The sequence below is a fragment of the Schistocerca gregaria genome, chromosome 3 (genome assembly GCF_023897955.1).
Source record: "Schistocerca gregaria isolate iqSchGreg1 chromosome 3, iqSchGreg1.2, whole genome shotgun sequence".
Lineage (NCBI taxonomy): Eukaryota > Metazoa > Arthropoda > Insecta > Orthoptera > Acrididae > Schistocerca > Schistocerca gregaria.
The window spans coordinates 599,077,537-599,103,741 of record NC_064922.1 but is presented as its reverse complement, the minus strand read 5'-3'; the positions used below and the strand labels follow the sequence as shown (position 1 = coordinate 599,103,741).

The 26,205-nt window shown below is 42.0% G+C and overlaps 1 protein-coding gene across 1 annotated transcript in view; it reads left to right on the top strand.

Annotated features, from left to right (window-relative positions):
* The window catches only part of LOC126353956 (octopamine receptor Oamb-like), a 333,664-nt gene that overhangs the window by 66,280 nt on the left and 241,179 nt on the right, over positions 1-26,205 (top strand). Inside the window, exon 2 of the mRNA XM_050003260.1 lies at positions 6,077-6,382. Within this exon, the coding sequence (XP_049859217.1) occupies positions 6,077-6,382 (306 nt within the window). The remainder of the gene's footprint in view (positions 1-6,076; positions 6,383-26,205) is intronic.

The window sequence follows — 26,205 nt, the reverse complement described above, 5'->3', positions numbered from 1 at the left end:
CCTTCGGAAGCATCCACTTGCCCAAATGTTGACATTTCCCCCGCCGCTTTGATATCCCTGTTCGCTGTGGCTTCAGTAGTTGACAGTAAGCTCTTTCTTGGTTTCAGCTGAGGATACGCTGGCAGTCGACCACACAAAGGGTGGGCTCCCGTAGTCAGAGCCTTGCTTTCCTCACACCACCTAGCAGATGTCCCGCGTCTAATTTCAAGAAGACAGTCCGCAGCTCGCGGTCTTGCGGCAGCGTTCTCGCTTCCCGAGCACGGGGTCCTGTGTTCGATTCCCGGAGGGGTCAGGGATTTTCTCTGCCTCGTGAGGACTGGGTGTTGTGTGTCCATCATCATTTCATCATCCTCGACTCGCGAGTTGCCGAAGTGGCGTCAATTAAAAAGGACTTGCAATACGGTGGTCGAACCACCCTACTTGGAGCCTCGTGGCCACCAATGCCATACTATCATTTCATTTCACTTAAAGAATACAATCGAGTTTTTCTACGGGTGTAGGTCTTAAACAACCCGTGACAACGCGACAGGTCTCAATAAACCCCACATCTGTGTTTCTGGCATGGTTTGGTTGGACTTGTACCATGCCTAACATGCATATTAAGCACTGGAATAACACAGCGCTAGCGCTCTAGTTCCCAGGGCTCGTGGGTGAGCTCCCCATATGGGAGGTGTCAGTTTCCGCACCGTACTGTTTCTGGCAGACACTTTCTGTTTCATGCTCCTTTTCAGCGGATTTATGAATATATCTGCTACTCTTCCAGCAGATATTTCGCGAGCCATATATTACGATAACTATTAAGACTCCGAACGTACGCTATCTACCGTCATAAACGTCGCTCGCTTTCTAGTTAATAATAATTTTATCATATGTATGGAGTTACGTAGACACAACTTATATTTCTACTTACGTGCCCTCTGGCAGAGTCATATTTCCGACTGTTTGACGTCCAAAATATAATACAGACTTACTTGTCCCCCCCCCCCCCCCTTTTTCCCGAGATTTCGCTGCACTCTGCAAACGCATTTGATGTCTTAGCACACCTTTCTTTATGAATTTGAGCTTTTACCTTTGAACATATGCACATAACAGCGTACATTACATTGCGTCTCTGACTCATAATCGATTTACGGGCACACTGCTTCAAATTACTCTATCTTTGCTGTAACTTTTCCCCGAATGGAAAGAAGTGACTCTTGGAGTACAAAGGAAGGGAGCTCATATAACATCGTGTTAGTGATGAAAATGACTTTTACTTCAGGCAATATGCCTTCTGGGTTTACCTGTAACGCTTGCACGTTATCTGGTTGCTATCTGATAAGCCTCATCCGCTGTTTGATAACAAGATACTTCTTTAACACATCGACACCTATAACTACTATTTCAGGCCGTCCGTCGTGAAATATTATCTTTGATTTCAGCAAGCCAGACTTAATCTGTTTCTTTGTAGACTGCTTCCGAAAATGGCCTGTGAGGCCGAAATTGGTCAATCTGGGAAAGCATAATAAAGTGAACGATTGTCATAAGCAGGCATGGTGGAATACTTCAGTTTGTCTTTTGACAATTATGCGTCTGTTGTACCCATATTAAGAAATTTCTTTAGTTTCTTTCTTTAAAAAAAGCGTAATCTATTAGTGGATCGTCTTCCTACAAAAATATAGCATGACGGTTACTTGTTTTTCTTTAAGTGTTTATTAACTGTTAAAAAGGAATACAAAAGCTTGAATATTTGTCTCCCAGCGTCTCCTACAACGACGTGAGTCTTCTTCGTGTGAGTGAATTGAGTGAATATCGCCCCTCTAAAACCATTCATCGTTGTAATTATTAAGTTAAGTTGCGGCAAGTAATTGAAAGTAATAAAAATTTAATACTTTCGTAACAGAAATGTTACAGTCCAGTGAGGGCGATAAACTTGAAGACAGGATCCAAGTTTCCTATGTCTTTGGCGTGAAATATTGTACTTCCTAACCACCAAGTTGTATAAACTTGTACTTCCTCGTTTTGCAGACTCACATCGAAGTAAAATTTCTTTACATCAATGTTTTTCTTCTGCAAGGTGAGATGATTGTCGTTGTATCAACAGCATGTGGCTTAAATCAGATGATTATTGTAAATGAACGACACTGGCGCTTTCTTGAAGAATAATAACAGATAGTTAACAATTCAGAACAATTATTAATATCTCCAAGTTCAGAGCGTGATGATTTCACAAGTTTACAGCTGACGGAAAGCTGCGTCAGCTGCTAATAAGAACTTTGTGAAGTCCACGACCGGTTTCTGCCTTCACATCAGGCCATTCTCAAACAGATCTGGAAACTTCGGTGTAGAGAACCAACGCCAAATGAAAGTAGAAACCAGACATGGACTTAATAAAATTCTTATTGAAAACAGGGGTTGCTTTTCTTTCGTTAATAATAAAGCAGACAAGTTGTCAAAAGAACGTCAAGGCACTCTGCTCCTGTATCAATGTCTAATATCAGTATAGCTCTCTTACTGAAGAACTTAATCTTCCCCACTGTCATTCTACTTTTGAATCTTCGTTGCCTTGGTCTTATTGTAATCTTGCTCCCGCATTAAAATATCTTATATCTACCTGTCTTACTCTTGTCTAAATTTGTTACTGACGGTTGCTGCCCATTTCAATTAATTTTACTCATTCTCTGGTAACCAAAATTCTCAACTCTTCTTTGATCAGATTCATCCTTTCGTCAGTTAAAGACGCCATTCCGTGTGTTTGACGATACAAGTTATTTTTCACGATATACTATTGACTTTTGCATTTAAGAACATTTTTTATGACGAACAGAGGTGAGCAAGTGAGACAGAAGAAGAGACATTTGACGGTGAGGGTGATAAAAATAAGCAAAACTGATAACAGTGCATTACGAATATGTAAAAAAACATATGTAAGCACACTGGTCCCTTAGAAGCGTCACATATTGTGTATAACTGGTTCCAAGCGGTAATATGACCCTCCGCTGCTGACTTAATCTAAGGCAGAGAGGTGATACGCATTTGCTAGATGGTTGTAGGCTATTAGAGCATTAAGATGGGTCGGCGTGGAGACGTGTAACAATGACAAAAAGGAGCTATCCTGTTTAGTTTAGGTATTCCCACGACAACACCGTGAAAGTAGTCCTTCAGTTCTTTGGGAATGGTAAACCTGTCTGCAAGGAATGGTGTACTAGTTGCAGCTTTGCAAGAGAGTGTAAGAACAGCGGTCGTAAAATAATCCTAGCCAACAGGAATAGGAGACGAGTGTCAGGCGATGCCTATGAAAATCGGCTTCGACCCAGACAGGATTTGTCTCTGTCAGTGAATGCAGGTCCTTCTTAACCACTTTCCTTGCCAACACCGAGAATGGAACTGCAAGACTTGACAACTGGAGTCGGGTATTTTGCACAATACCAACGTTCACAGCGGTACATACAACTGCAAATCTTCAGTGGACCAAAGAACACAGCACTGGACAGTAGCTGACACGAGGCGTGGAAGTGGTTCAACGATTCGCAAATTTATGTTCCAAAGAGTAGAAAATTTGCCTCTTTTCAAATAATGCAAGACGTCTAACGCACCTACGGCTCAGTGATACGTTTATCGCAGTGTGTGGAAGGTGTATTTTGGGCCAGAGGTGATCCTGTAATGTTGTAGGTTTATTTTTCGTACCATAGCTTAGGTACACTCGTTAGTTTACGGTGAACATTAACCATATTTCCATATTCTCGGTGATCAGCGTTGCTCTTTGTTCCACATCTTCGTGATGAGTCTGCTGTGGGCACTCCCCTTATACGCTTTCTGTCTTCTCGGACACATACCACCAACATATTTTATAATATTCTACATTCATTCCCTTTAGTCAAATAATCGATTATTGACGGAGAATATGATAATTATTACTGAGATTCAGTACTCCCTGTAACTGTTCCTTTTACTGCAGTTTGTTCACTTCTCTATTTTAATACAGTGTCGGAACTGCTCAGCTGGAAGCCTAAACTATGGCTAACGACAGATAAGAATGCTTTTAAGAGGAGATGATCACCATTAAAATGTTTCAGTGCCGAGGCGAAGGTACAGCTACAGGTAGACGGACAACCATTCAGCTCCCTCGCTCCACCCTGTCCGCCTAGGATTGGGGACGGGCGCATTCTGTCGGAAAAACATTGTATTCCTCGCAGAAACCTTTCAGCAAGATAATAGATCTCTAGCCAAGTCTCCCTGCCCAGAGGATCGTGTGGATCTTAGTTACGACGCTACGAAATAACGTTCGGTTTAATCTTTTAGAATCTAGCGTTCCGCTGGTTCTTACCGCAATTTTTTTTTTTTTCCCGTAGAGCACGCAACTTCTCTTCTGCACCTACTTGTCTACTATCTTATGCGTGTGCTCCAAAATTGTGAAATGTAGTGGGAGAGATTTTCTGCCTTCCTCACCACCTCAGTGCACTATTGGTTGAAAATAGCAAAAATCCGCAAGAGCACGAGATTGTTTAACATCTTTCCTTGAATTTGACTGGACGAAACTCGCAATATTTGCGAATTCCTATTCTGGTGGAAAACAGCCAAGTTACAGAGCGTTCACAAAGAAGACAATTCACGCTAGGGGACCAGAGAGTACATTTCATGTTACGAGAATGTGAATGAAAGTCTTGCTACTGGGCGCCAGGTGAGCCGAGCTTTCGGGTTGCACAGAAGGATTTTTGCACCCGAGTAATGAGAGCAAAAAGAGACCTGGACTCTGATTAGCCAGCCGCTACTACCACTGGCTTCCGCATTACGTTGTGAGTATCGTAAGGTGCGCCTCGTTGCAGTCGGTAACTCCCTTCAGGAGCCAGTTGTTGCGATTTAATATTTCGGAGGTAACTGGTTTGCTTTCAGTATCCGCTTTGGCGCTCTCACTGTGTTACATCCTATTTTTCCCTGTTCTTCCTGTAATTTATAACCCATGTTTCTTCACTGACCGTATTTGCGTGTATAACGTGCGCTTCCACCTCTGCCGGTGTTACAGCTCGCTTGCCCAAGTTCAAAAATGGTTCAAATAGCTCTGAGCACTACGGGACCCAAATTCTGAGGTCATCAGTCCCCTAGAACTTAGAACTATTTAAACCCAACTAATCTAAGGACATCAAACACATCCATGCCCCAGGCAGGATTCGAACCGGCGACCGTTGCAGTCGCGCGGTTCCGGACTGCAGCGCCTAGAAGTGCACGGCCACTTCGGCCTGCCTCGCCCAAGTATTTGATGCTCAATTGTTTATGTCAGTAGGTAACTCAGATGTTTTATCTTATGAGAATAAGTTTAATAGTTATAGGGACCACTTGTTATAGATTACAGGGGAAATTATCTAATCTATAATAGAAACAGTCACTGTAAGTATCTTTAAAACGTCTATGTGCATGGTGTGGTACCCATATTGTCATGTTTGGTTGGGCCAGCCCTATTAATTTCCTTCCGGTAAGACGTTTCAGTTGCATGACATAAATATCTCTTTAATTAACTTGCATGACCATATGGGGTGCTTTCTTTCACTGTAGGTCACCAGGAATCGGACTTTAGCATCATTGGTGGGGGGGATGCAAAACAGAACTGACACCCGACACCCTCATCAACAGCAGCTGTAGACACAGGATTAAGCTCATACGTTCTTGGTTTGACAAAAACGTCAGCCACCCTGTCACACCTCTACATGCCTGCTAAATTACCCGGTGGTAATCGCTTAGAAAATTTTTGGGACTGCTTGGAGAAACGGGTGATGCGTAGCAATTTGGTAGCTCTGCGAGAGCATGAAGCCTTCAGCTTGATGTAGCATTCCTGAAAATACTTGTGGTCTTTCCTCCACAACTTCAGGCCATTTTCAAGGTCAGAGACGGTGTAGCGCGATGTTAGCAAGATGTCTCCGAAGGGTTACAGTTTTATTGTCCACTGTGACTTTTTAACAGTGATTTTACGACTAGCGAGACTGCGTTGTGCCGTGTGCCATATGCAGCTATTGCAGATCTCCTGTTTGCAGTCACGGCTAGAGTAGTGGCACGATCCCAGCCGCAAGGCACTGCGTTGACAGCTGGCGCTGTGCTCCCGCAGGTACGTGCTGTACTCGGCGCTGGGCTCGTTCTACCTGCCGATGCTGGTGATGCTGTTCTTCTACTGGCGCATCTACCGGGCAGCGGTGCGCACCACGCACGCCATCAACCAGGGCTTCCGCACGACGCGCGGCGTGCACTCGCGCTTCGACGACCAGCGGCTGACGCTGCGCATCCACCGCGGCCGCGGCTCGCTCAGCAGCAACCACGACGGCGGCGGCGCCACCGGCAGCGGCCAGCCCTCGCCCAGCCCCTCCTCGGTGGCCGGCCGCTCGCCGTCGGCGCGGCGCGTCAAGATCAGTGTCAGGTAGGCCGAGCCGCACGCCGCGTGCTCAACAAGTATCCGCCACCCATTACTGGACGCTAGTAAGGGATGTGTCCACCCTCCACCCTTATGAATGCTTGATCTTTGCCGCTGACACTTTCGATGGCGTGTCTTCGTCAAGAAATGAAGCCAGGGAAGCTAGTGATGTAGCAGGTTGGGATCTGGAGTAAAGTCTTCGTTCTAGGTCACCTCAAAGGCGTTCCATTCAGTTCGGGTTGGGACTGTGGGAACGCCAGTCCATTTCTGGAATGTTATCTTTCGCAGAGCACTGCCTCACAGATGCTGCTCTATGATAAGGTGCATTATTATACTGATTTAAAGAGTCATCGTCTCCGAATTGTTCCTCTGTTTCACGCATTACCCAGTGTTGTAAAATGTGTTCGTGTCCTTCCGCTTTAGCCTTTTTCTATGTTCAGTAGGGGGTGTAGACCTTAACTGCCTAAGATACGCCTGTAGTGTAACGCCATCACCTCCTCCGTACTTCAGAGTTGGCACTGCACTTTATATAAGGTACCGTTCTACAGGCTTTCGTTAAATGCAAACTCTTCCATCTTCCTGGTACAGGATACCGCGTGAGTCGTCACTCCAAATCACTCGTTTGCACCATCAACTCTCCACTGCCGTCGCTCTTTCCACCACCTCAAGCACTGACTACAGGAATAGGCGACTCATGACGAGTTGCTTGATCATGTCATCCCACTCTTTCACAAGCGATTCCTTTCGCTGATATCATATTGTCTTTTACAAGTCTTTGTTTAGCTGTGGTTCGCTTTTCCACATAGTCAATTCGGGCTGCATTGAGAGACCAGAAATGTCCCTGGTGGGTGTGTTATGTCGCTGAGATCATACTGATAGTCGTCGCTCGACGTCATTGAGCTCTCCATACCTATCAAATCTGACAACACAGTAGTCCCTGCTTTGATTTGCGTTGGCCGAACCGACTCTAGTGACACCTGCTGGTCCATCCCGCATTAGTAGAGATGTCTGGATACTTTTGATCAGATAGTTTACTCTTTGGCTGACGCGTTCTGACAGATTAAAACTGCACGCCAGATCGGTATTCCGCCTAGGAACCTAGCATTTCGCAGGCGAATCTTAGGCTGAAACATCCAGACATCAGCAGTTACTGTGGCAAAACATCCCATATTGTAAGGTATATCCCATACCTGAGAGCTTAAACGATTATCCGGTATGGACCTTGGACGAAAGGTTGAAATCCCATATTTAATGTCTTCCACTAATTTGTCTTATTCGTCTATCTCATTTGTCGAAATTATATCAATATTAGGCCTATAGACTGCTCATAAATACAATGAAGCATGACTTTGTTTTGTAACTTGTCTGTCCTGCTCACAGTTGGGTATATAACATTACTTATTTGTTATTGGACTTCATTTTCCTTTTTTAAACTGTAGCCTAAGTAGATAGTCAATATAACTTGAACAATATATAGAGTGTATTACTAAACAATACGTTAATGTTTGATGTGTTGTGACAGTAACGGACAACACTTTGTTGAAACGATAAAATACCGAAACAATGGCGTGGACAACAGAAGCTAATCGTCAACAGTTGGCTAGTTGTTCGTTGTACGAATAAGACTAGCACTTGATAATAATGTCTAATTCACCTAAGCGAGTTAAACGACTTTGTGTCTTTTTACAAAATGTGGGAATGTATAATTCACTCCCGAGTGAAAATTCGGTCCTCATACTCTTTGGGGCTATTATGTTGTTTACAGATTCGCCCTGATGAACCGTTTCATTGCCTTTCCTGCTCATCATCCTCAAGTCGCTGGAGATGAGGAGTACGACAAATGTCGAAACGGTGTTCTTATATACTGAGGAGCCAAAGAAATTAGTAGACGTGCCTAATTTCGCGTAGGGGCCCCGCGAGCATGCGGAAGTACTGCGGCACGACGTGGCGTGGACTGGACTAATGTCTGAAGCAGTGCTGGAGGCAACTGACACCATGAATCCTGCTGGCTGTCCATAAATCCGTAAGAGTACGAGGGGGTGGAGATCTCTTCTGAACAGCACGTCGGAAGGCATGCCAGTTATGCTCAATAATGTTCATGTCTGGGGTGTTCGCTGGCCAGCGGAAGTGTTTAAACGCTGAAGAGTGTTTCTGGAGCCGATCTGTGGCAATTCTGAACGTGTGGGGTGTCGCATTGTCCTGCTGGAATTGCTGTGTCGGATTGCGCAGTGGACATGAAGCGATGGAGGTGATCAGACAAGATGCTTACGTACGTGTCACATGTCAGAGTCGTATCTAGACTTATCAGGGGTCCCACGTCACTCCAACTGCACACGCCCAAGCCATTACAGAGCCTGCATCAGCTTCAACAGTCGTCTGCTGACATGCAGTGTCCATGGATTCATGAGGCTGTGTCCATACCCGTAGACGTACGACCGCTCGATAAACTTGAAAGACTGGTCCGACCAGGCAACATATTTACAGTCATCAACAGTCCAATGTCGGTGTTGACGGACCCGGGCGAGGCGTAAACCTTTGTGTCGTGCAGTCATCAAAGGTACACGTGTGGGTGTATCGGTGAAGTTTCGTTGAATGGTTCGCACGCTGACACTTGTTGATGGCACTAAAATCTGCAGCAGACGCACTTCTATCATATTGAACGATTCTCTTCAGTCATTGTTGGTCCCGTTCTCGCAGGATCCTTTTCTGACCGCAGCGATGTCGGAGATCTGACGTTTTACCGGATTCCTGGTATTCACGGTACACTCGTGAAATTGTCGTACGGTAAAATCCCCACTTCACCTCAACCTCGGAGATGCTGTGTCCCCTCATTCATGCGCCGACAACACCACGTTCAAACTCACTTAAATGTTGATAACCTGCCACTGTAGCAGCAGTAACCGATCGAACAACTGCGCCAGACACTTGTTGTCTTATATAGGCGTTGCCGACAGCAGCGCCGTATTCTGCCTGTTTTCATATAATTGTATTTGTATACGCATGCCTATACTAGTTTCTTTGGCGCTTCGGTGATTTATTGCCTGTTCCGAACTCTTACAGGAGGCAGTACTCGTCAAAACTGGGAAGAAAAGTGTCGTAAACATATGTCCAGAAACATATAATTGTTCAGTTCTACATGCCCAAGTGATGATGCCAAAACATAAATAATATAAATAAATTTTATTTCTACCGGGAAGGGCCTTTCTGTTGGTTTTCATTGCTCATTTCCTATTGGTTGTGTTTGAATTTCTTCTATTAATAGTGATGCTTTTTGAAAAAATAATACATATTGTCTGTGAAAATTTTGTGAGTAAAAAAAAAAGATTTTCTTTGTTTTCCTGCGACAGTAATCAGATCATAATGTGGTCACCATCGCTTTTTTGTAGATAGAAAAAAGCGAAGAAGAGGAAACAACAAGAATCATGTCACCTGAAAATGACGAATAGGAAACTTGTCAAAACATTGTAACGACAGACGCCACGGCTCTGCTGGTCATTGACAAGGCAATGCCGACTAGGCAAGGTTTATGCGGAGGTGGTTTGCCATCGCCTTCCTCCTATTGTAATTGGGGATTAATGATGATGATGAAAACGACATAACAACACCCAGTCATCTCGATGCAAGGCAAGTCCCTGACCCCTCTGGGAATCGAACCCGGGATCCCATGCGCTGGAAGCGAGAAAGCTGCCGCAAGACCACGATCTGCGGACAAAAAAATTGTACTTAGACCAAAAATTCTAACTCTACATACTCTTGCCTATACCTGAGTTGACAACGCTGCGGGAAGCTTACGTCCCTGCTTGCAACATATGGTTTTTAGTATAATTTTATTCTTTTTTTTATCATTACATACATAGTCAATTGACAGATTTTATAGAATCTACAATGTAAGTCATTATTAAGAGGGAAAACTGTCAGACGGAAAGTGCCTGGTAAACATGGGTTCACAAATTATCCATTTACTAGATAATTGCGAATAGGCAGGTTGTAACGGCTACAAGTGCATATATTTATACTGGTGACTGGTGAACGGTGCATTGAACGACATTACAACAATAGTTTACAGACTAATTATTACAGTTACTACAAGTCGCACTTTTTTAGGTTGGTTAGCACCTCCAACTACACGTGGCAAGAACAAAACATTAGTACTTATTTTGTACTGAGCTGCAGGTCGGGAGTTGTAGTGTGGACACGTGAAGTCAAAACGATTCGTAGTACAAATGTTTATGAAATGTGCAACTTTTCGATTTGGTCCCTATTTAATAGGATGTATATTTACGTATCACGTACCTTAACAAGAAATACGATACTGCTTCCACACGTTACATGTTACAAAGCAGTCTCCACTCACACTGCTTAAGGGAGGTGTTACGCGTGTTGCCCTAGCATTTAAATGCAAAACTACAGTCGTCTCTGCTGTGAGTTGCAATTTTTCTATATGCAACCCCGGGTTACCTCGCAAATCTTGACAAGACTGTTTATTTCGCTGCTCCAGTTCTTCAAAAATTCCGACGGGATGGCTATGCACTTCACTTATCAGATCAGCCTAAACAGATAAAAGCAGAGGGCTGACGTCAGATGATCAGAATAGGTCCAAATACAGGCTCTGTTCAACCTATCCATTTTGGACCTCATTAGTGCCTTATATTTTGTGTTATATCAACAGCCACTTGTGCCTGCTCCCCGTCACGCATGTACGACATTCCCCAACATTATGCAAGTGGGTTATCCATAAGCAGTCCTGGAAATCCTCACCACCATGAAGTCCTAGTAGGAATATGTGGTCCAATAAAGACGTTCACCAAATATTCATAATCACATACACAATGAGAAACGTTACCGACGTTCTAACTTGTGAACAGCATGTAACTCGTTAACAGCATGTAGGTTTGCGTCAAATTTGAGCCAGTTAGTTAGGATCTCAATCGAAAAGTTTACATCCCGAATCTATTGTGACTGGGTCTGCGGTCACTGTGTGTATTTTGTGATTAAAGCCTTCGAGATTTCTCATACATTTCTACCGCCATCATCAGATTCAACCTTAGTACGTGTAAAAAAACATTCTATGTCACTTTCAATAAAACGTATACCATAGGAGAACACAGAATACATTGACACTGGCACTGTGTTGTCTTACTAATACTAAGTTTTGTTCGTGTCATGGCAGTGGCCGAAAGGTCGTTGTAAATGAAAAAGGTAATATTTGAGTGGTAGGCTGTACGCAATAGATGATGAATTTCCTAGTAGCAAACGAATGAGATGAAAATCACATTGCATACGAAGAAAGAGGTTCCATGTAACTTACATTCTGATAGATACAATTGAAATGGTTCTTCCTGATCCGGTATGAATGTGGTGATATCAAGAGTTGTCGTTCTTGGGTCATGACGATTTCGTGAAGTAGTTCGTGACAGTAGCCCGTCGTGACGTAGGCAGTTAAAGGTTCACATGTAAGAACACCAGTTCAGGGAACACCGAATCTAGGGCAGGCCAGCATCAGAGGAGCCGAAGATTGCAAGGGTGATGGCTGGCACGCCGGTGCTGATACTGTTGTACTTTTCATGGATGACCATTGAGGAACCGACTCCGGGGGAGAGCAGCGTCCGAGGAGGCGAAGACTCCGAGGGTGACGGCTGGCGATTGGGTGAGGCGCGGCTGCAGTGAGCTCCGACTGATGTGCCGCTACGCGCTGCCGATATAAGTCCGGAGAGTGAGCCTCTGGTGTGTGCTTACGGTCGAGAAGCGTGTTAGTCACCGACGGAAGGATATGCTAACGGCATTTTTTGAGCAGGTGGGCCAAGGATGGACGACAGTGCCACGACTGCAGTGCCGTTGTCGTCGTTAAGCACGTTGGTGGTGGCGAGATAAGCATCTCGGTTCCTGCTGGAGGCTGGCTTGTCAACAGGCGTGCTTGTATTTGTTGGCTGTACTGCAGACCAGGCTTGTTCAGGAGGTAGCTCGGCGAGCAAGAGCGCCTACGCTGGCTCCGATCCTAGGTAGAGAGCGTTCACGTTGTGTGGATCGGTCAGACGTCATTAATTAGCGCAGGAGAAGTGCATACTGTCTTCGAAATTATGACCATAGTCAGGTTTGGAGTTGCCTTAAATATCTACGACTCAGGGCCTAAAGTGGAGAGTGGCTCTCTTCAATTCTATCAGAGTAGCATGATGGTTGGAGGAAACATAAAACCGAAGGTCAGACACGCTAACATCAATTTACCACACGTCAGCGAAGAATGCTTAAATATTTGTGGTGTGCGACTGTGCTTGAGACGCTCAGAGTGCTTCAAAGCTCTGAAGGCATGAAAAAATCCAATTTGCTGCTGCATTACAATACTTTACACGCAAAATGTTACGGGCGCCTGCAGGGCAAACAGCGACAAGGGAAAGTGCAAAAATTAAAGCAATCACTGTTAAGTGATGCGACGGAAATAAGTAATGATCATACAATGCTAAAGAAATAACCATCTACATACTTTTGTCCACCATTTTCGCTATGAAAACATGTATTTGTTTGCAGGAGGGACAACAGTAGCAAGCTACCCTATTGCTTTTCAGACTGACAAATGACTGCGCAGTTTAACGGAATTAGAGTTTATAGAGACATGTTTAGTTTCTGCTGCTGAGTTTGTATCTTCCGAGAGATTTGAAGAGTTTCAGGCGGTTAGTCCCTCTCGTTCAAACGCTCGGAGCAGAATTCAAGAAATATCCATTAATGTTTCAGATAAGGTGTCTCATACTGATCAGTTGCCGAATGACATTCGCGGAGATGCTAGTCTACCCATGAATTTGTTCCGAAGAAGGCTAGGGAGTGTTGATAATATGGGCCAGCAATGGAAGAATTTTTCTTCTGTGGCTACAGACGGCGCAGGTGCTGTGGTAACGGCCGAAATATCGGTTTCGTAGCACTTCTTCAAGAGACGGTAAAATTGGTACGCGATCGAAGGGGGATTTTTGTAATACATTCTTCTCCACCAAGAGAATTTATGTGCCAAGAGCGTAATATGAGGAAAGTGATGAGTACAACATATTTCATCCGCTGTCATGCTCTCAAACATCTCCTGTCAGAGCCTTTTTGGAAGAACTGGAAAGCAGTTAGTGTGATGTGAGCAATCACAGTGGAATATGCTGCCTTAGTCAAGACAAATTCCTTGATAGAGCTCTTCAACTTCGGAATAAAACAGATGTATTAATGGACATGAGTGCTAAGCCTGATGAAGAACTGAAAATCGAACGATGGATAGCAAAACTAGCATTCCTCTGTGACATTACCAACCATATAAGTGTTCTGAATTTTGCACTGCAAGGAAAAAGAGTGTTAATCTCAGAGATGTGTAAGTATTCAGACCTTTAAAATGATATTTTCTTTGCAGAATGTTCAGCAAAGAAATAGGTACACTGCTCGTTTCTCCATGCTATATCTTCAAAGACGGGAATTGAGAGGAATTTCGAACAAAATCAAAATGCTAGTATACTCATTGAGTTTCTGCACGAAGTTGAGATTCGTTTCCAGGAATTTGAAAAGTTAAGTGAACATTTTGCTGCATTTCACTTTTTTTTTCATCTGACATTGACAATGTGAAACTGGGCTAATAAACCTAAAGTATGTCAGGAACTTGCATCATAAGTTTAATTACAAAAATAGTCTCGCAACATAAATGTCCATGACCTCACAAGTCTGCAACTACGATTATGTCGATGTTTAAATCTACATGAGTCCGAAAGCAACTTTCTTACGAAATGAAGAAGACGAAATCCAGACACAGGAGCTCGTTGATGGACTTCCTTTTCTAAGTTTGTCTTCAAATTAAGCAGTGCCCAAAAAGTGATACCTCACATCTAGGATTCAACGATAAGCAAAATAAGTAATATTCATTGACATCCTTTGTCTTTATGGTTAACGTTTAACAAAATGGTCACTAAGTACAGAATTATGTCGATTTAAATTTCGTCCCAAAACGTGATTCATGGAGTTGGTGTATCAGCCGTAAGAAAAGTCATGTTTCGTGTTTAGCTGCCCCATGTTTTCGCTTGGCCAAAATATTAAGTTAGCTGTTAATTTAATTTCTTTGTCATTTATCATTAGCACAACAGTCTTAGAAAATGAATTTGTCACGAAGCGCATTAACGGGACACAATGAAGCGATCCATCTCCGTATAACGTGACAATATCGGCCGTAGAATTAGACTTGTTGCGAAGCTCCCCTACCTCCCCTACCCTCCCACAGTTCCCTTTCACTCACACTTTTGCCACAAGCGGGCCGTAGAGTGAGAGCGAGCCAACTCACGCGGTTAGATCGACGACCAGGCCTGTTGTAGGCAGAACCACGCCACGCTTACATCGCACGGCCCGTACTGGTTCCGGTGGAGGAGCGCCTGGAGGACGACTGCCCGCCGATCGTGAGCGTTATGGGAGATGCAGAACTGGCTGGCGTGTGGCTCGGTATATGGCAGTTATCTGGTCGGGTTTATTCACAAAACACTTGTAATTAGGACAATATCTCATAGATATCGCGTAATTAGGCGTTCGTAATTATCTCATCAATGACTCGTTTGTGCGCCAATGCTTACTGAAACAATTTAGCTTCTATTATCGTATACATTCACCTCTGTTATTTTTTTTCGCTGTTAATTATGGTACACCTTCTTTAATGATTCTCGTTGACACAATGCTTCTATCTGTAGACAAGCTGATGATTCCCGCTGGCTGGTCGGCACTTCATTCTGAAATACTTTTGGTTTTCTTGTCGCAAAACATGAACGAAGTGTGATATTGTAATTAGTGCTTACAATTATTTCCTACAGCTTCATTCCGTGCATATCGTCCTGGAGTTTTGTTGGCGTTGGAAAAGGAAATATTATACCCTTGAAGTGTGAAAAACTTGAATAGGGTGCCCTCTCATTCCATGTGGAAAATGACAGAAATAGCATTCTGTTATTTTGAATAGAATTATTTACGGTGTTATACCGCGTCATTGTAAAAGACTGCAGTAACTAAAGTGCCTGCGATTCGACAGACTTGCTGCGGTTCTCTTCTGGGCAGTTAACTCAAGAGGACCGCAGCAAGTATGTTGAAACGTTGGCAATTTAGTAGCGTTAGTATTTTGCACTGACGCTGCGTTAAACCCAAAACAATTGTATTCTAAACGACATTGGCCATGGAAGTCAGAGAACTTATACAAGCACTCTGTTATGATTTATTCAAGGGCGTTAATCGATCGGCACCGATCAAGTACGCCAAACGACATTTTCAACGACGCATTCCATAGGAGAAAAGGTACTGGTTCACTGGCCGATCTTATCCATGTCTCATGCCAAATATAGAAAAAGAGTGTTGCGACGAGCAGAAGACTATCATGGAAGAAACGGGGTTAGCTACTGCAGGCATAAAGCAGGCTTTTCCCTGCTCAATTTTGAAGCGACAGTTAGTTTATCCTCATGACTTAGAGCATGTGCAAGCTATAACGCCGCAAGACCCTCGTTACAATTCTGTCAGCGGCTTCTTTGATGCAGTTCTGAAGATCCCCATTTCATAGTCTACATTTTATTTACAAAAGAAGTGGCTTTCATCCAGAATGGGATAATAACTTAGCACAGTAAACGCATGTGAACAGACACAAATCTTCCAGCGGTCATGAATGTAAACTATCAAGTTCGCTTTGGTATTAACTCTTTCATGATTAAAGTTTATTTTCATGTACCTGAAAAATAAAAAGCCAAAAACTGTCACCCTTTGTGATAAATAATACGCTCGCACTACCAAAAAATTTTTAAGCTGGCCTATTTTAGAAGCCTATGAAGTGCGAAAGATGTGTCCCACCAGCCTATCTATCAGTATTTTCATGTAAACATAGGAATTCCTGATATAAATTTTTAATTTTAAAATGGTTTTATCGGAAAGACAGTTTCGGGAAAGAAATAAAACAAATCAGTACTAAAACGCGTTTATTCTCCTGATAATGAAAAACATGAAATATCACACACAAGCTTACAATGAAACGTCTGAAGATGGCTTTGGTATACCACCCACATTCTCTGAAGTATTTTGGGACATATACCTCCCAATACATACAAAATATGTACAGCTCAGCTGAATTGCTTAGGTGTTTAATAACATTTGAAAGCAATGATGTGTATAAGAAAACAGAGTTACTTCAGACATTTTTCGAATGGAGAAGATGATTTGATCTGATATTCATGAAACATACGCAGTGTGACACTGACAAACACACGCAGCCCCATTTCCTATCTCACAACCCTCTGAGTGTCCATCCCGTATTTTTCTCCCAAGTTCCGAATGCATCTCCGTACGTACTAGGGCTAGACAGACAGGAGATCTAGATGTCCCAATACTCAAGACTGTGTATTACTTTAATGGGACATATGTGCCCCACCAACGACGAAAGGATTAATATGTAGACTGGAATTGTCAATGACAGACTCATAGGTCAATATACAGGATGATTATAACTAAACTTTCAGATCGCTGTATAAATAACACCACTGGTCAGAATGACGTAAAATTGCAACAGAATATTTTCGGAGAAGGGGGAAAACGTATGGCAGAAGAAAAATAAATAGTTACAAAACGTAACAATAAAAGGTTCTGTAAGCATAATAATTTAATAGTGGTCGACTACAAATGACAAATAAATATTATAACAATGCCTAAGATGTACTTTTGGCGTTAAACAAACTGGACTACTCTGTGTGCATTTGTTAGTTACGTAAGCCCATCCACCACGGCAAGGTCATATCACATCGGATAGGAAAAATCGGTTTTTAATTGTCCTGAGGCCAAAAACCATATAAAAAGCATCAATCAAAATCAAATCGGATTATTAATTTCCGTGTGACTGGCGCAAAACATGTTCAGTATAATGTCCACCATTTTCTGCAACAAGTTTAAATCGAGAAACAGTATGGACCACAACTGATCGAAGTGTTTCCAGGGTCACGTTCAGAATGTGTTGCTCAATGCGTGCCTTCAATGCAGCTAGATTTACAATCGTAACACTGAACACAATATCTTTCAGATAGCCCCCACAGCCGGAAGTCACACGGATTAAGATCAGGTGATCGGTACGGCCAGGCTGTAGGAAAATGGTGATTGTTAATTCTAGCATTTCAGAAATGGTGCATTAACAGCTGCTTAACTGGATTTGCAATGTCCAGAGGTACGCCATCTTCCATAAAAATGATTCCGTCCACACATCGACGCTGTTGGGGAGCTGAAATGACATGGTTGCGCAAAAGACACTAATAGCGCTTACCAGTGACGGTACAGGTAACAGGCCCGGAAGCACCTGCCTCTTCGGAAAAAAAAACGGCCCTATGATAATTGATACCGTAAACCCGCACCAAACAGTGGCCTTTTCAGGATAAAGTGGTGCTGGTTGATTTGCGTGTGGATTTTCCGTTGCCCATGTTCGACAATTCTGTGTATTGACATGCCCTGTCAGATGGAAGTGAGCTTAGTCTGTCCACAAAATCTTCCACAGTCAATCATTGCCCACTTCCATGTAAGCGAGAAATTCTAAAAACCAAGGTCTCTAAAAAAAATGGCTCTGAGCACTATGGAACTTAATTGCTGTGGTCATCAGTTCCGTAGAACTTAGAACTACTTAAACTTAACTAACCTAAGGACATCACACAACACCAGCAATCACGAGGCAGAGAAAATCCCTGACCCCAACGGGAATCGAACCCGGGAACCCGAGCGCGGGAAGCGAGATCACTTCCATACGACCACGCGATGCGGACTAACGAAGGTCTCTCTTGCTGGCAGATCAACAGGAAGCTACTCGTGCAATGGGTGATTTTGAATGGACACAAAGAAGGGTGTTTCGTAGGATTTTACACACCGGGCTCCCGGGTATGTCCAATGTTCGAGCAATTCTCCGTGCACTACATGTTTTCACACCACTGCTTGTCTTCTTCTGCACTGCTGTGGCTAATACTTCCACTGACGTCGAATCAATTTGTTATCTCCCTCTAACAGGTTGCACACCAAAAGAATCCGTCTTTTCGAATTTCGGAGTAATTTTCTCCATACCCATGGCAGTCATTGGACCAATGCCTTTTTTCAAACCCTTCAGTGTCCGGAACTTCTTCAGAGCGACGTGTGTACGGTCATCGTTCTTCTAATGCAGAGCTTTAAAAGTAGAGCGTGATCCTGCATTTAGACAGTCATAACGAACGTCGCCGACGCGAAAAGAGGAAAAGCCGTGTACCCAGCTTGTTTACACTAACATTGATGGGTCGTATGCATGACAGGTGTTTTCATTTACATATTTTGACACATACAGCGCCATCTATTGATCAGTTTTCACACTATTGTTTTTTCTTCTGCCATACGTTGTCCTCCTTCTCCGATAATATTCCGTTGCAATTTGAAGTCATTCTGACCAGTGGTGTTATTTCTACAGCGTTTTGAAAGTTTAACTTTAATGACAAACACCCTGTACTTTACTGGACAAATGAACAAATGCTGTTTATCACTAATTTCTCTACGACAAGTTTTATGCACTTTTGAAGAACCTAACAGGAAGACAACGAACGTGGTTTATTGTCGACAGGGAAGCACTCTATTATCAACGGATCCTACGACGACAGATGCTGAGCGAGTGGTGATCGAAGAGATCCTAAGGATGACCTTGATTTTCACCTGACTTTTACCTCTTTGGACTTCTGACCATGGGAAATACGTAGATCATGTGTTCCACACGCAGCGACTGCGCGCACACTTTATAGGACTGTGTGGTTCATCCAATCAGAGGATTCCCTAGTAAATTCGCAAGATATCAAGTTTCTTACAGAAGCGGGCTTTTGGATGTACAAGAATAAGTGGTAGCCACATTCAACACCTCTTATAGCGTAAGTACGTAGATGGGTATCATAGGACAGTATGGTGCATGTCTCAACAAATATTTGCTTCGGGACATATGTTTACAAGACTTTGTTCTGGTTTTCATTAGTAGTTTCTTCTGTTGGAGTATAATACTTTTTTCGTGGCCCTACGTAAACGAATTGTTTGATGGATGAAATAAATATCTATGAAAAACTAAAAGTAAAAGTAGAAGTAAAGTAGAACTAAAAATATTAAACCGAGTCATTTTGACACTATTATTATAATTTGTAATTCTCTATGAATCGGGATACCGTTACCAACGGTGGGAAATGTATCATCATTTGAGCTGTCCGAAAACGCGTCGTAGACCGGTCCGAAGTTACAATATTCCGACTGTTCATGAATTAAATGGCATCATATTAAATTTCCCTTTTTAGCACAAATGTTACCAAACAATGTGAAACAAAAAGAACGATAACAAATATAATAAAGAGAAATCAGAAATTACGTACCCACGTCTTCCTGATCTTCCTGTTTTTGTTTAATGTCCCTGTGACATCGTACAATCAGAGGCAACTTAAACAGAAAACGTAAGATTACTAATTTTGTTAGTTGCCGTGTGGAAAGGTACAACGTGTATAATATGTCTACCATTAATTTTAGGACAAAATATCTTTTTTAATCAGCTGATAGTTAATCGAAGGTAAGTGAGATCAACGCTATAACAAGTTATGCTGAGTTAGTAGATGTGTGGCGAAAAAGTGCCAACATACGACAGGGTCGTTAGGTGGAGCAGACGCTGGCAATGATGTCAAATAAGTCTGAATGACGATGAACGATGTGGCAGACCATCTTCTCAAGAAGAGCCGGGAATCGCAAACGAAGGCCCTGGTGGTCGAATGAACAGCGTATCACCATCGAAGCTTTAGTGGGTAAAGTGAAAATCAGTCCTGGATCAGTTTTCACAATCTCGTAGGAAAAGTGCTTGCAAAAATTCAAAAGTCTGCCGAACCAGAGCAACAGCGGAAATGTTGCCGCTGTCCCAGACCAATCCCGATGACTTTTTTAACCATCCATTCACCTTGGAAGAGTGCTGGATGTATTGCTATGATGCCGAGACGGACAAGCAGAGGAAGTAGAGAAATCTAGGAATAGGTGAAAAGAGCTTGTGAGCGGAATACCAGAAAAACTGACGAAATTCTGTCGAGATACCGGCTGAGAGATAGAAGAAAAACTCGTAGTCCCAAAATCAGAGGAACACCCTCGAAATGAAGATGGTCAGATGATGAGACGAAGATGACTTTGCGTTCCCTGTCCTGGCTGTTACAGTAATGACGCAATGAGAAGTAAGAGGCTTTTCGCCCGAAAAGCAGGCGAGACAGTGGTGGGGCGCAGACAGTCCCACTGGGGAATATTCTGGAGTGAATTTCCAGTTCCAGCATTTGACCTGCAAGCCCGAGGAAAGCCTGCGGAAATTTTGCTAACAACAGGGGAGCGGGTAGTATTTCTACTTTAATTTGAAACAGTAAGTACCAGTAACATATGAGATGCTAGTTTATTTTAAAATATAGAAGTAAAAATTTCAACAGCCAAGACTGCTAATTATATATGAAAAGGCTGAGCGAGGTATCGCGGTTTGGGGGGTGGATGGCGGTTCCTGTTTCAGCTAGAAACATGGGGTGACATGATTTTGGTTTAGCCTGGGACAGCGTCTGTTTGTATAGACATTCGAACATCTGTCTTACTGTAGCTATTGTACAGTATATTAAGCAACGTTTGAAAGAGGAGCTGGATTTAACTCCCACGCAAACTGTGAGAACAGATTGATTTCTTTTGTAAAAGATTTTAATACAGCTGAAATTAATTCTCGGCGAAGGACACCATTTGTACGAGCACCTTTTGGATTTTACATGCAAAAACACTCTTACATAACTCCGTCCTGGGGCGAGACCGATGGTTCAGATTTGGTCCACCGGTATATCGGATCTTGCTCCTACAGTAAGTTTCAACCGTTTCCAAAAATCTTGCTTCGTTCGCATTTTATGTGCAAAAGACACGTTTTCTTGCGAGGTTTCCCAAGACCGCCACTTGTATGAATCGTTCCAAATCGTTCCGAATTTTTCACGAAGATAGATAAATGCATCAAGCCAAAACGATTATTTTTGTCCAATAATTTTTATCCGTTGTCGAGCTGTGATGGTTTCAAGTAGAGCTAAATGTAGCACGTAAAATTCGTTCCTACCTGAAGCGAATGCATGGGAAAGGTTTAAGGTGAATCAAATAAATAAAAAGTGCATTTTTACGATGGAACTGAAAACTGTCTTCCAAAAATCTAGCTTCATTCAGTTTCTATGTGCAAGAACCACATTTTTGTTAGTTTTTTTACGCGCGCCGCTTCTGTGTTTCAAATTTACTCAAATCGGTTCCATTCTTGTGAGATGGTGCACAAATACAGCTGATTAATGATCGTCATGTTGTTTTGTGAAGGCTTTATCCGTTGCCAAGATGTAGGCAACGTTGCTCGAGAAAAAAAATCTTCATTAGCTTCCAAGGTATGGCGATATAATTCCAAGATTATGGTAGAGTAAAAGATGGGAACTAGAATAAAAAACGCTTCTATGGTAGCACAGAAAAGGCTAATAGATCCTGGGCACAGTGAGTAATGCAAAGAAAGGGAACTAGCTTTTCGACTTATCTGAAAACTCCAAAGGCATTCAAATCAAAACATCTTGGCATATTCGCGCTCTTTTATGAGTTAACCTTACTTCAATGGTGCAGTGATGACATGTGTCATATTACACGACTTGTTACTTTACTTAACACGACACATTATCCTGCGTGACTTGGTTGGTAATACTAACAAACGTGTATATGTCAAAAATTTTTATTGAAATGTCTCTGACCCCGCCAGTTACGTCGAAATGTTATCCTAACGCTGCCCGGGACATACTTGCCTTTCTTGTGCTACGATAAGAGCATTTTCGTTCTGGTAACATTATTTTTCATGACCGGTTTCGGCATATCTATGTTGCCATCATCGTATTTGTGAAGTATATATACTGCGAATTAGACTCATAACCAAATCAGGCACACGTAGGTTGGGTATATATTTTCACAAAATTGATGTACACAACATAGATCTCAATACATCTCTGTCATACGTACAGTATATCGCGTCAAGTCGTGACAAGTCACTCAAGGAACCTACAGAGAGTGATGTACTGACATGTCAGTAACAAAACAAGATCTACATAGAATAACATACATATTGAACCGTCTGCACAGGCTCATGTTCACACGACAGATGAAAGGAGACTGAAAATCCCAAGTGAAAGTAAAGATATTACGAACTACCAGCAGGTGGCTCTGTAGTAGTAAACTTATAGAAATACGAGCGTAAATTAGGATCACGCAAAGAATTCTTCCTTAGTTGAGCATTCTTTCCGAACTTCCACGATTCTCTCATTTTTCCTCCTTGGATTTTCTTTCTAACTTCAGTGCCCTTCGTCCTGGTTTCTTTGGGACTTCATTCTCCTACGCAATATTCCATGTACATGTTTCTGTCTTGAACTTCTATGTGATTGATTTGTTCTTTTTCTAGGCCAAGTCTGACTTGTGTGATCCATGGTATTAAAATAAAATTATAAACAGCCGACCAGTTGCAATGGATAAAGAAATTTTTCACCTAGGTTTCAACAAATATAAATTAGTCTTCTTCAGAAGGTAACAATTTTACATTAATAAGGACTAATGTACCATCACCGTTTTTACATGGAGTCGGTTGTGAGCTCTGCAGGATCCATGAGCTATTTTATACTAACTTGACAAACTCTAATTCTAGGGCTATATTTTACTTTTGACACATGGATCTATGCCGACAATTGTAAAAACGGCGATGGTACATTAGTCCTTACTAATGTAAAATTGTTACCTTCTGAAGAAGACTAATTTATATTTGTTGAAACCTAGGTAAAGAATTTCTTTATCCATTACAACTGGTCAGTTATTTATAATTTTATTACGTGAAACCCTTGCTGTTGTGTAGCTATGTTTAAAATACTGAAATCCATGGTATTGTTGATTTGATGCCTTGTATGTATGTCAGAATTCTGTTGGTGAGTGTTGTTGGTAGCAGCCTGCTGATGTGCCCGTAGAACTTTAACCTTCTCTTTCTGATGTCTGCTGATACATCTGACACCTTCTCTGTGGTTTTCCTAGAGTATAATCTGTATCCCTCTCCTATAAGCTGTGGGCCGAGAATTTGTCTCGTGATTCTGCATTCTTCCTTTAGCATACTTTCCATGTCGCTTTTCGTATAGAGAGTAACTGCCCCACTTGCATACAATATTTCAGGCTTGATTACTGTGTTATCCCCGATCTTTGTTTGAATGGTTATGGATTTCTTGTTAAATATGCCTTTTGTAGACGAGTCTTCTGAGATATCTTTTCTCCTCCTGTAGGTTCGAGGATTTCAAAGAGACATTTGAAATATATAACTCTGTTTATCTTAGCCGTATTATGTGTTTAATTTTTTAATGTTTCATTTTAAGCATAATAATTCAGATTTCTGGTAGGAGATTTGCATGCCAAATTTTTTTGCCCATTCTTTCAGTATTTCTATTTTGTTTGGCTGCTGTTGCTTCTTTACCTGAGAATGTGACCAGGTCGTCTGCGAAAGCTATGCTTGAAATTTCTATATTGTCCTGGGATCGTTCTAGACGTTTTGGTTGCCAGTGTCCTAGGATTTTCGGTTCTTTTCCTCATTCCGTCATTACTCTGGCCAGGACTATGTTGAACAATAATGGGGATAATCCGTCGCCCTGGCCTACTCCAGTTTTGTTCACGAGGGTGTCAGAGATTTTACCCATGAATTAAAATTTTCTAGCACAGAGGGTGGATAGGTACACATTTGCAATTTAATATTATAAGTACAATTTGAAAGTATTTGTGATTAAAGGATATACAAATTTTACAACAACGACCATAAAAGACTATGACAGCTCGGAGTCTGGTGTGAACTGTATACAATTATTAGCTCAAGGAAGGCTGTCAGTAATCTGAAGTACACCGATAACATGTACAGCATTCCATTGGCTTAATATCAGAGTACACTGAGATAGCAAAATTCCTTTTTTTCTAAATTAAAAAAATGTAACAAATATTGTGATTTCTTTATGATATTTAAGAATGCAATACTATAGTGGTTCCCCTTTGTTACCTACATGTTATGAATGACTTTTTGCATTTTTTTCCGTATTATTATTATCTAGACTTCGAATGGTCTTCTGTAAGCTTGTTCAGCGGCGATATATTTTCCACATTATACGTGCCTTATAATTATTGTGACTGTTTGGGCAATAGGTATTGGTACTGATATAACATGTGTTCCTTTATAATTATATAATAATTTTTATTTAAAAGAATTAAAAATAAAAAATTTAAAAAATATGCACAGCATCTTAGTGCATCTCACATGAATATGAGCATAATTTGCAATCTCGTATATGCTTCACAGATCCTGTGATACCTACTTAGATTTGCCGAAAGGACCACAAAAAATAGTATTATAATTAGCGACCTGGGCTGTTGAAGCTTTTTGCTTATATGTTTCATATTACTCCAGATCGATACCACAAAAGAACAATGTCAACCATATTTAGTGTATTTATGTGTACACACACTAAAGCTAAGGACTTGCTTAGTACGTGCAGAGTGCTGGGACGACACTCTGTCATCGCCCACGTTTTTTATGTCAGGGAGTCTCCGAGACAGAATGCGGGAGTTATTCATGGAGGCGGAGACAGCCAGAGTTATGACTCCCGAGGGAATGCGCGAGCTAGCACTGAAATGAATTCTGTTTCCATCTCTCTCTGGTAATCTTTTTTCCTCCAATGCCACCACATTGCGCCTACTTTACACATGGACAAAGAAAGCTGGCAGTGGAAAGCTTCAGTAAACAATAAGATCGTCATTTTCTCTAGGATATCATACTTAGTCATTTAATAGACGCAACAGAGCTGCTGTTGATCGGTCGTGAAACGTCGTCTGTTACTCGTTCATTCGTGGTCAGACGTATATGACACTGGACGTCTATTTACAAAGCTGCAATTAGGAGCAGATACATCAGTTGTCACTACACGTCATCCTAAACATCCTGGTAGCCTCAAAATCAGAGCACTACTAACTTCAAAAAATGTTATCATTTCCTTTTCACCATTATTAACACTATTTTCGCCTTGTGCCACGGATACAAACAAACAGGTTCCAGCTACAAGTGGTCACGGCAAATGGATTTAGGACAGCTAACGTCAGCTACAAAATTTTATTCTGTCTGGCCCGACATTTCTGAAAAAGAGGTCAAGAGAAAATGTTCACATCTTATTAGGTCCGTATAACATCTCCAAGATACGGAAACACAATTACTGCTTATGTGATACTTTCCCTTGGAATTTGGGAAGGAAATAATGAAAAATCTAGAAACCTATTTCATTTTCAAACAGACTACACGAAACTTCCAATTTGTCACCATTACTGCTTATTTTTTATATTTAACACGAACAAATGGAGTCGAAGAATTGCCAAAGGCTATGGTGTACGAGTCAAAATGCTTCTGCATCCATATTATACAGTTTTTTTCCACAGATAATAAGGAAACACGATGGGCTACTAAATTGAATTGAATGGGTGTATAGTGCAAAATTCGGCGACTACAAATAAAGTAAAGATAAAACGAATGAAGAATTACACACAGGAAAAGCTAACGATCATCGGTGTGTCGCTACAAGGCTAGAAAGGAAAATGTGGGGAGCAGTTCAGTCGTATATAGCTAATTGTCACGCGTGAGAGCAACTTTCTATAAGCAAAGATGAGAAAGAGAGACCGACAGAATATGTTTTAGTTTTGCACCGAAGGACACATGAAACGCAATGACCTAAAAAGTATTACAAAGATTGTAATAAGTACTGAAGGCTTTGGGG